Source organism: Mercenaria mercenaria, chromosome 9 (assembly GCF_021730395.1).
Source record: "Mercenaria mercenaria strain notata chromosome 9, MADL_Memer_1, whole genome shotgun sequence".
Taxonomy (NCBI): Eukaryota; Metazoa; Mollusca; class Bivalvia; order Venerida; family Veneridae; genus Mercenaria; species Mercenaria mercenaria.
Genome location: NC_069369.1, coordinates 58,445,791 through 58,457,847, shown reverse-complemented (window position 1 = coordinate 58,457,847; position 12,057 = coordinate 58,445,791). Strand labels below are relative to the sequence as shown.

At 35.4% G+C, this 12,057-nt stretch overlaps 1 protein-coding gene across 1 annotated transcript in view; it reads left to right on the top strand.

Moving 5' to 3' along the window:
• LOC123547220 (schlafen family member 13-like) overlaps window positions 1-11,627 on the top strand; it is a 53,707-nt gene extending 42,080 nt beyond the window's left edge. The window contains exons 9-14 of the mRNA XM_053551496.1: window positions 144-294; window positions 3,825-3,938; window positions 4,855-5,578; window positions 5,995-6,440; window positions 7,377-7,605; window positions 8,532-11,627. Coding sequence (XP_053407471.1) covers window positions 144-294; window positions 3,825-3,938; window positions 4,855-5,578; window positions 5,995-6,440; window positions 7,377-7,605; window positions 8,532-9,108 — 2,241 coding nt within the window. The 3' untranslated portion in view covers window positions 9,109-11,627. The remainder of the gene's footprint in view (window positions 1-143; window positions 295-3,824; window positions 3,939-4,854; window positions 5,579-5,994; window positions 6,441-7,376; window positions 7,606-8,531) is intronic.
• The last annotated feature ends 430 nt before the right edge of the window (window positions 11,628-12,057 follow it).

Genomic DNA, 12,057 nt, shown 5'->3' with positions numbered 1-12,057 from the left:
TGCCATAGGCTTGACTTGAAATAAGTTCCTTCATCCAATCCAGGCAGGGACTTATGTCATTTACCTATGCTAAAGAAGAAACCTTTACCTTTATATGCCAGTCTTGACAAACTGAACATTGTGTTTTTTTGGTTTTTTTTCAGGTAAGCCGAGTGGTGGTTGTGGTTTCTGTATGTAAGTTCCCTGGTGGGGTTTTCACAAACTGCCCAACTAGTACATACATCAACACAGACGGTCATATGGTGGACTTCACATTTGACCAGTGGAAAGAAGCCGTCCTTAATCCACTTAGAGGTATGAACTCTGTACTATGATACTATGAAGATATTTCATCAACAACAAAATCTTAATATAAATTTACCAGTCAAGAACTGAAAGTGTTGATGATTAAGGTAGTTCTGCACGTTTGGATCGAAATTCTTTTCTACAATGTAGAATTTGATTTAATCCTGATTTTTCAAAACTTCAGAACATATCTACGAAATTCAGCAAATAAAAAAGAGAGGATCGTGTGCTTGATTTTTAGCTCACCTGTCACCTGTCACAAAGTGACAAGGTGAGCTTTTGTGATCGCGCAGTGTCCGTCGTCCGTCGTCCGTCCGTCCGTGCGTCAGTCCGTAAATTTTTGCTTGTGACCACTCTAGAGGTCACATTTTTCATGGGATCTTTATGAAAATTAGTCAGAATGTTCATCTTGATGATATCTAGGTCAAGTTCGAAACTGGGTCACGTGCCATCAAAAACTAGGTCAGTAGGTCTAAAAATAGAAAAACCTTGTGACCTCTCTAGAGGCCATATATTTCACAAGATCTTCATGAAAATTGGTCAGAACGTTCACCTTGATGATATCTAGGTCAAGTTCGAAACTGGGTCACGTACCATCAAAAACTAGGTCAGTAGGTCAAATAATAGAAAAACATTGTGACCTCTCTAGAGGCCATATTTTTCATGGGATCTGTATGAAAGTTGGTCTGAATGTTTATCTTGATGATATCTAGGTCAGGTTCGAAACTGGGTCACGTGCCATCAAAAACTAGGTCAGTAGGTCAAATAATAGAAAAACATTGTGACCTCTCTAGAGGCCATATTTTTCATGGGATCTGTATGAAAGTTGGTCTGAATGTTCATCTTGATGATATCTAGGTCAAGTTCGAAACTGGGTCACGTGCGGTCAAAAACTAGGTCAGTAGGTCTAAAAATAGAAAAACCTTGTGACCTCTCTAGAGGCCATATATTTCATGAGATCTTTATGAAAATTGGTCAGAATGTTCACCTTGATGATATCTAGGTCAAGTTCGAAAGTGGGTCACGTGCCCTCAAAAACTAGGTCAGTAGGTCAAATAATAGAAAAACCTTGTGACCTCTCTAGAGGCCATGTTTTTCATGGGATCTGTATGAAAGTTGGTCTGAATGTTCATCTTGATAATATCTAGGTCAAGTTCGAAACTTGGTCACGTGCCATCAAATACTAGGTCAGTAGGTCAAATAATAGAAAAACCTTGTGACCTCTCTAAAGGCCATATTTTTCATGGGATCTGTATGAAAGTTGGTCTGAATTTTCATCTTGATGATATCTAGGCCAAGTTCGAAACAGGGTCATGTGCGGTCAAAAACTAGGTCAGTAGGTCTAAAAATAGAAAAACCTTGTGACCTCTCTAGAAGCCATACTTGTGAATGGATCTCCATAAAAATTGGTCAGAATGTTCATCTTGATGATATCTAGGTCAAGTTCGAAAGTGGGTCACGTGCCGTCAAAAACTAGGTCACTAGGTCTAATAATGAAAAAACGTTGTGACCTCTCTAGAGGCCATATTTTTCATGGGATCTGTATGAAAATTGGTTTGAATGTTTATCTTGATGATATATAGGTCAAGTTTGAAACTGGGTCAACTGCGATCAAAAACTAGGTCAGTAGGTCTTGAAATAGAAAAACCTTGTGACCTCTCTGGAGGCCATACCCTTGAATGGATCTTCATGAGAATTGGTCAGAATGTTCACCTTGATGATATCTAGGTCAAGTTTGAAACTGGGTCACGTGCCTTAAAAAACTAGGTCAGTAGGTCAAATAATAAAGAAACCTTGTGACCTCTCTAGAGGCCATACTTTTCATGGGATCTGTATGAAAGTTGGTCTGAATGTTCATCTTGATGATATCTAGGTCAGGTTTGAAACTGGGTCAACTGCGGTCAAAAACTAGGTCAGTAGGTCTAAAATTAGAAAAATCTTTTGACCTCTCTAGAGGCCATATTTTTCAATGGATCTTCATGAAAATTGATCTGAATGTTCACCTTGATGATATCTAGGTCAGTTTCGAAACTGGGTCACGTGCGGTCAAAAACTAGGCCAGTAGTATAAAAATAGAAAAACCTTGTGACCTCTCTAGAGGCCATATTTTTCATGAGATCTTCATGAAAATTAGTGAGAATGTTCATCTTGATATCTAGGTAAAGTTCAAAACAGGGTCACGTACCTTTGAAAACTAGGTCAATAGGTCAAATAATAGAAAAACCTTGTGACCTCTCTAGAGACCATATTTTTCAATGGATCTTCATGAAAATTGGTCACAATTTTTATCTTGATAATATCTAGGTCAAGTTCAAAACTGGGTCACATGAGCTCAAAAACTAGGTCACTATGTCAAATAATAGAAAAAACGACGTCATACTCAAAACTGGGTCATGTGGGAAGAGGTGAGCGATTCAGGACCATCATGGTCCTCTTGTTTGCTAGACTGATTTGAAATTTTTTTTATTGGCGCCTGTTTTATTTAACATTTTAGAATTTTTTTTTTTCAAAAACAAAAAACTTGTAGATATTGGCGATCTTTTTACAATATTTTGTACGACATTTCAGACCGTCTGCAGACACGGTTTCATTCACCGCCCGGGCAATTCATATATTGAAATCGGCCGTATTTGAAATAAATTTTGAAGTAGTTTATAATAAAATCAAGAAATAACATAATTTTATGATTGATGCATAAGATCATGTTGAAGGAGGTTTAAGTCTGCCCTCGTTAAGTTTATCGGCTTTTTACATGCCAATTGAAAATTTTCAAAATGACTGAATTAGTTAAATATGTTCATGATTATACTGACAGAATCGTGAAATAAAACACTAGGGTCGACAGTTTAACTAAGTAAGGTCGGGTTACCCAAAACAAACATTTTTTAGGCCTTATTACGTACGATTGTGTATATGCCAATTACTTAATAAGAATTTAAAGCTTCCATTGAAACAAGCTGAATATTCGAATATCGAATATATTCAAATATGGCAAACCGAATACTCGAATATTGATTTCAGTATTCATTCCCATCCCTAGTTTATAACCTTGGACCTTGAAGTGAACTGACAATATAAACAGTACTTTACATGTATATGAATACAGCTGGCAGGTAAGGTCAGTACATCGAGCAAAAGATTTTGAATCTAGATGTCACTAGTTTGATCCCCAGGCAGGACAAATGTTCTAAGGCAATTTTTCGGACAATAATTTATTATGTCTAAAGTCAAGACTCCTCTACCTCAGATTCTTTTATTCGACTTTGTTAATTTCCTGAGACAATGTCAGTCCTGGAAACAGTTGCTATGTCAGTTGTCTGCAGTTATGTTGAAAAGTGGTGATAAGGAAGCTGACACATAAATTATGACACCCGGCAAATTATGTATTCTCTGGATATGATTTAGGCATTCTCTGTTTTCACTAGAAGTTTTGTACATATTGAACTATATTTACCTCCAAGTTGCTGTATTGCCTAAGCAAATAACATGCAAAACTCTGATTTACAAATGTGAATGCAGCAAAATTGTATATTTTACAGATGTACCAGAGTTGCACCACAGATTCCAGAAGTTATCATTGATGGTACCAAGGGCTCCACTTGTGTTTACACTGCCAAACACTGTAGAGATGATAAAAAACAAAGTTCTTCTTGGTGAGTTACAAGAGTTAAGAAACAATTATCGGAAGATACTAAATTTTATTCTCAAAGGAAAACAAATAGATCAAGTACAATGTATGCATAGCATGAGCTTGGACTAGTATCTCGTGAATCAAAATGGCACCTACTGTTTTTCTGCTGACTCATGATTAGTTAAAAGCATGAAAACAAAAGAAAGAAGGTAGACAATGTCTTAGTTTTCAATGAGACCAGAAGTGGCTGCAAGTTTACACTATTTTTGCGGCCCACACTTTTCAGAGCAAATATGATATCATATCTCCTTATAGTTGTAGATATTTTTTTTTCAGCAAGACCTGTTACTTTGTTAATAAATTTCTCTACAGCAGCAATTTGTTATAAAACAATAAATTTATTAAAGATATCGGAGCATTATTGAATTACCTTACTATAAATTTTAACAAACTTTTATTTGCCAGATATGTGCACAATGGTATGCTGAATGCCATGCCAATAACAGGAACAGGCACTATTTATGTCTGGGTGTACTAATAAACAAACAATTTTAAATAGTAGCAGCTAAATATAGTGGTTGTTTCACTCTTAACCTTTAGCCTGGTTGTGGCAAGTGATTTTGTTTTTGCTACCAGTGCAGACCAAGATCAGACTGCACATCCATGCTGACTGATCACGGTCTGCACTGTTCGCTATTCAATCAAGAAATCAGTGAATACCCCTTTGAATAATAAATGGTACTGCCCAAATTGAATGATAGACCAGTCCATTTTAGAAATTTAGCAGGGTAAAGGTTAAACATAATAATAAATGTTTCAATACTAAATATTTCACTGTGCACCTCATGATGCTGCTCTTCTGTGTAAGGTGTAAAATGCTAAATATATGCTTCAGTATCAGTTACGTTACCAATGATATTGGTTTTGTCTCTTTACAGCAAAACCAGATGATGTCCAGCCGCGGCTGTATATTGAGAGCTACGCAGACACCAACTATAGGGAAGCCATTAGAAATATTTTTAATTATTTCAAGGGAAAGAACTCAGTTTGCCTTGGCATGGAGTGCTGGGGACTGAAAATACCCATGATGCATTGCAGTGATATTCTATGTGATGTTGCCGTGGTAACTGAGTTTGAGAGTATACATGTTCTGACATTAGTTGTCTCTGTATCGCAGCAGGTTATACATCATTCTCAGACAGCGGCTGCTGTATTGAAAAACAAACTCGTCCAATATGGTGGCTGTACAGAAAAATTTAGCGTGACTTCACACATAATCGATATTAGACAATCAAACCTTCATGAGATTTTAGACAGAGAGATGTCAAGTAGAGACATATACCCTACTCATTTTTGCTCAAATAAAAGAAAATTTGAAAAGATTATAAACTCAATGGCAATATGTATGGGTGCATATATGGCCAGATCTCAGACAAATTCCTCAATGAATCAAAATGGCAGCTACTATTTTCTGCTGACTCATGATCAGTTTGAGTTGCTATGGATGCAACAGTTTGTCAGGGAATTATGGGTACATGGTCCGGCTGGTGCAGGTAAAACTGTGGCGGCCATTCAGATGATTCAGGAGCTGAGAAGGCGTGGCTGTAGTCATGACAACATACTCTACCTGGCAGAAAATGACAAACTATGTGATTTTGTCAGGTATATTATAATCAGTTTCATTTCGCATAATAATTTTTTAAATTAGACTGTTTGCATTTTTTTCATTGTTCAAATTCATGTGTATTACGAATATGCATAATTTGTTCAAGCATAATACAGTTTATAGGCTACATAATGAAATAATGTTGGCATGGTATCAAATGCAAACATACATATGAGCGTGTTAGTTTGGTGTTCAAAGTTACAGCATACTTCAAACTGAAAAGACATACTGTACTCAGTTGCCTCAAATAGGCCATCATGGGGGCATGTGTGTTTTACAAACAGCTCTGGTTTATATTTTCTATTTCATATTATTAATAATAAGACTTAGCACAGCTCAGTTCAGCTGAGATCCCTTATCATACATAAAGATGGATATATTTTCAAAAATGAAAATTGCATTTTTGTTACAGGTCACATGACCTTTGTGTGGTTACAACACGGAGGGAGTTGTTGGCAGAAGCCAGCAATGAAAGTGTTATGGACAGAAAGTATGGGAGAATCTGCAATGTCATAGTAGACGAAGTCCAGAATTTCAAAGACAGAGATGGTGACTGGTATTCATTGGCAGAGAAATTGTCCAGTCAGAAGGCACCAAATCATTTACACCGGTGCTGCAATTATTTTTGGCTTTTCATGGACTATGCTCAAAAGGTGCACAAATTCAAGGCAGGTTTACCGTCGGTGATAGGGAAGAATAACTTCATGCTCAGTGAAGTGAGTAGAAGTACGAAGGAGATTTTCGACTTCACGTCCCGCCTCATGATGGCTTCAGAGAATGTGGACAATTTATGCAGTCCTGTCTATCAGCACATACAGAGTTTACCAAAACTGGCACATAACTTCTCTTCAGGAAAAGGTATGCAAAATTTAACTTTAAATTTTTTTCAGAAAAATTAATTGATGTTAGACTTGCTCTCGACTTGACCCTTGATTTACATGAAATGATTGGTTTGAAATCCTTTTAAAGGGAACAATGATGTTATTATTAGAGGAAAAAGTAATGAATATGAAATTTAAAATGAAGTTGTATTCAAGTGATTTAAGTTTATACCAGTTGATGTTCTAATTTCTTCATGATTTTTACTCATCAGAATGACTGATTACCAAACTTTATGGTAAAAAAGCCCAATCAGTTAGACAAAGTTTTCAAAAACTTAGTTTCAAAATGCTTTATGCACTGCTAGTTACATGCTCCATCAATAGGAAGTGCCTGAATGACTTTTTGCAGATCTTCTGTGCATGAAATAGTTCATTGTCCAGCGCAACAGTATATACTGTGTTCATCCCTAAAAGGATTGATAGAATTTATGAGAAAATGCTAATATTGAGAAAAACCATGCATATAGAAAATTTGTTAATAATGTATAGTTATTATGTTTGAGATCTGGCAGTATGAGAATATGTCAACCTAAAAAATGATTAGAAACTGACCAAAGGCATAGCCTGAGGATGATATCTATTTTTCCCTGGTTGATAAATCCTTATATCAACCTAACCTAAAATTCAGCAATTTTTTTATTGTTTAAATCAACAAATCGATGGTTACTTGAGAAAAGAAAAATCAAATACGAATATTTGCAGCCATTGGTCATTTTTCCCATTGTTTCATAGTCATGACATACTGTTGAAGGCCAGTACGTATTTTTAGCTTTGCTTATGTGTCTGTAGAGCTTTTTTATCTTTAATCATATGATTATGTTTAAATCAAAGGAAAGAACTGTAAATATAGATTTAATAATGCTAAATTTTATTGTTAGAAATGTGTAATATTTTATTTTTTCTAAAATAACAGGTGTGGACATACTATCTTGTAAAGAAACAGAAATGAAGAATTTACTGAACAGGGTTGTCTCTGGTCTGCTGAAAAATGGCATCCATGAAAATGACATAGCGATTTTGGTTGGAAAAAGAACAGAACTTGACCGGCTACAGTCTACATTGTCAGATATACACCTGAATGAATCATGCACACCTGGGAACATAGAACAGGAACAGAAAGAGATGGAAATGTCAACAAGGAGGTATGGAAACATTTGAATCAACTGTATTTAGGTCACACTATTTGAGGTCAAGTCCACTCAGATTTGACTGGAAAGATGTTTGTTTATAAACTATTTTATGCATAGCTATTTTTAACAAAGCTAGTGTATAATTTTTGTGTGAAATATTTGTAACTTCCTGCATGAAATTACTAAGGTAAGGGATTGATATTAATGTAAATTCTTTATTTTGACATCACTTTTGTTAAGCAATTTTATAGACAATGAAAATATTCACTTTGCAAATAATTCGTGTTTCTTTCTTAGTTATGCTGTTTGTGGCTGTTGTTGAGAAAATAAAACCATTAGGTATATAGGAGAGATCGCCGTGACGTCACGCATTAACATCTGTTTATCTGGTGGTGGGGAAAACAAAGTTTTTACATCATTTGTGTATGGGATCGGAATTTTTAATTTTTAATAACTTTTTGCTCATTTATGGATTTTCAAAATTCAAAAAGTTTTGCAATACTAACAGTTTTCATATTTTCGTATTCAAATATCTTTTTTCAATGAATAACCGTTTCGAAATGACATAATAATTTTAAAAGCGGCGTAGCGATGTTCAAATCTTTTAGAAAAACACTGTAAGTTAAGCGTTCATAATTAATCCATTTTATTTTGAAATAAAAATTAAAAGTAATTAATAATTTGCTTGTTTAATAACCTTTCCATTGATCAAAAAGTTATTGATATAATTTGCATTTTAAGAAAGTTTAGACCGTTAGAAAAACATCACTGTTTGCAAAAAAACATGGATGGTCGGCTTCTGCCCACCCGATCACTGTCTTATTGGTTCTAAATATAGAAAATATAACAGGTTTGTATACAAATACGATCTCTCCTATTTCCGGACATTCAGTATCTAGATTCAGAGAATAAAATTTCAACATTTTGGTGTCTTTTAGATCAGTTGAGGAGCACTTGAAACAGTGTGGCTCAGAACAAAATATAGGTCAGAGTTCAAGTGGTAAAGGTCAGAAACCTGGACAACCAGAAAGTTCTCAGTCTGAGTATGAGGACATCTCTGATGACAGTTTAGAAGATATGGAGCCCCTGGAAACCAGCAACCAGTATTCAGTTTTATCCAATGAAAGCTCTGGAGATCACTTAGCAACCAATGAAAATGAAATTGAAGGCAGTGTTGCCATGGAGACAAGTAATCAAGAAAGACCCAAAGTGAAGTTTTATAGAAATGAATCAGAATTTGAAGATCCAGATGTAGGCACATCAAGAGACCATGTGAGCCCAGGGAAAGACAGTCTACAAAATGCTGTTGTGGAGGAAAAAGGTGTTGCCATAGATACGGTAAGGCGGTTTAGTGGACTGGATAAGGCAGCTGTGATTGGTATAAATCCTTATGTGAATGAGGAACATGCAGACTTTAAGAAGTTTCTTCTGAGTCTCGCTACAAGAGCAAAAGATAATTTAGTAATAATTACAACATCTGATAATGTTAAGAAACAATTAGATAAACTTGTCTGAGAAGAAAAGAAAGGATATTTTGTTATCCTAATCAAAGTGACAAATTAATATTTGAGTACTCGGGCAATACAATCTTACAATCCAGAATGTTTTATATTTTATCTGATGCCATATTTTTCTGTTCTTTAGAATATGAAGCAGAAAAGGAATGTGATATGAATGACTGTAGACATATTGTTATATTATTAGAACAAAACCAGCTATATGAAGTGTTTTATATAGTCTTCTTTTTTATTTGCAAAATTTATGTATATGATATCATAAGTGACTGTTATTAACCAACTTGTGCTGCTATAGGAACTTTGTGCTTTGTGTGACTTCCAAACATTATTGAATGAATATTTTTTGCATAATGTCAGATTTATGACAAAGTCTTTGTAAACGTCTTGTGAAATTTATTGAGATAGTTTTAATTTGTATATATAGATTTATATTTGCAGTTACTGGGAAATCATTCAGTTTCATTGGCATGAAATGTCATGGTATGGTCAGAATGCCTTTTACATAGGGATATGAGTTTGTGGATTTGCAGTGTTAAAGGTTAAATGAATGAGAATTTTATTAGCTCACCTGTCACATAGTGACAAGGTGAGCTTTTGTGATCACCCTTCGTCCGTCGTCTGTGCGTCCGTGCGTGCATCAACAATTTCTTGTCTGCACGATAGTGGTTTCATTTATGATTTTATTTTAACCAAACTTGCACACAACTTGTATCACCATAAGATCTTGGTTCCTTTCTTCAACCGGCCAGATCCCATTATGGGTTCCAGAGTTATGACCCCTGAAAGGGCCAGAATTAGCTATTTTGACCTTGTCTGCACAATAGCAGCTTTATTTATGATTTGATTTTTACCAAACTTGCACACAACTTGTATCACCATAAGATCTCGGTTCCTTTCTTGCACCGGCCAGATTCCTTTATGGATTCCAGAGTTATGGCCCCTGAAAGGGCCAGAATTAGCTATTTTGACATTGTCTGCACAATAGCAGCTTCATTTATGATCTTATTTTAACCAAACTTGCACACAACTTGTATAACCATAAGATCTCAGTTCCTTTCTTGAACTGGCCAGATTCCATTATGGGTTCCAGAGTGATGGCCCCTGAAAGGGCCAGAATTAGCTATTTTGACCTTGTCTGCACAATAGCAGCTTCATTTATGATTTGAATTTAATCAAACTTGCACAAAACTTGTTTCACCATAAGATCTCGATTCCTTTTATGAACCGACCAGATCCCATGATAGGTTCCAGACTTATGGCCCCTGAAAAAGCCAAAATTAGCTATTTTGACATTGTCTGCACAATAGCAGCTTCATGTATGATTTGATTTTAACCAAACTTGCACACAACTTGTATCACCACAAGATATTGGTTCCTTTCTTGAACCGGCCAGATCCCATCATGGGTTCTGTAGTTATGGCCCCTGACAGGGAGTTGGGTTTGTTTTCCCTATATGGCTATATAGAAAACTTTGAAAATCTTCTTCTCAAAAGTTACTGGTCCGTTTTCAAAATAATTTTACACAAATGTGCCTTGGATGACCCTCTTCCTAGAGATAATTTTGATTCTTCAAAAAAAAAACATGGCGGCCCGCAAGAGAAACTCATTATCCCTATATGGCCATATAGAAAACTTTAAAATTAAATCTTCTTGTGTGAAACTACTGGCCTGATTTGAGAATAATTTTATTTAAAGTTACTTTAAGAAAATTTCAACTATATTTTCTCATAATTCTTTTGATTGATCTTTATTATGATCTTTTGGCTTTGAAGACTTGTCCTTAAGTGCAATGATAACAGGTGAGCGATATAGGGCCATCATGGCCCTCTTGTTTGATTGAGGAACCATGAAAATATTAGACTTCCATGAATATTTGCTTTATCACGGTATCTAGAGTTGGCCTGGAGAGTTAAATGATTAGAGCACAGGATTTTCTGATTGGGGAGGGGGTCGAAGGACTTCAGATCACATGATTTACAATTGAATTGTAAAAGTTGAGCAGTTTGTTGTTGGATCTAGTCCCAGATGGGCCTTTTGTACTCATTGACTGAACATATGTATCCTCAAAGTCATGTGCAGAGACCAAAATGCCCTTTACAACTGTAAAACTTTCTTGGGACAAAAAAAAAGCAGTGTTAAAAACAGCAAATTAAACAAATGTGTAATTGTAAGTTTAAGTAGACTTTTGCTAAATATGTGTCTGTTTATTATGGACAGTTTTTATCAAATGAATATTCAGCATTATACATATCATTATGTATATTTTATATCTTCAGGGTTTCTTCAAATGAATTGTTAAGGCATATGTTTTCTGTACATTGCATGTTACGTTATAGCTCATGGTAGTGTAGTTTAGTGATATATCTTTTATTTCTCAGATTTATAGGTCCCGGTTTACATTTTAGAAATTTTTCATGAAGTATTTTATTAGCATGTAATTTTAGCATTTTATACTTTTTCATTATCTGTTTCTACATGTTATTTCTTACCCATTTTTGAATAGATAACTTACAGTAATTAGCTGTCAGTTTTGTCTATAAAGTCAACCATACAGTGTTTGTGAGGCAGCCTAAAAGCTGCATTCCTCCAATTTTATTTTTAGCTTGACTGTTCGAAGAATATTGAGAGCTGTTCTACTCACCTGGGTGTATGCGTTGACATCATACCTTAGTTAGGTATTGATGTGCAAGTTCATAGCTCAGTAATCATTGCATGTATTGGCTTGAAACTTGACACATTGCTTCCCAGTCATCTTAATAAGTTATAAAACTCTAAGTTGAATTCAATCCAGATTATGGCCCTTTTTAGCTCACCTGAACCAAAGGTTCAGGGTGTGCTATTAGTGTAGGGTGGATGGTCTTTCGTCCGACGTCTGTCATCCGCTGTCCACATTTTTACCTAAACATCTTCTCCTCTGAAACTACTGGTCAGATTTACACCAAATTTG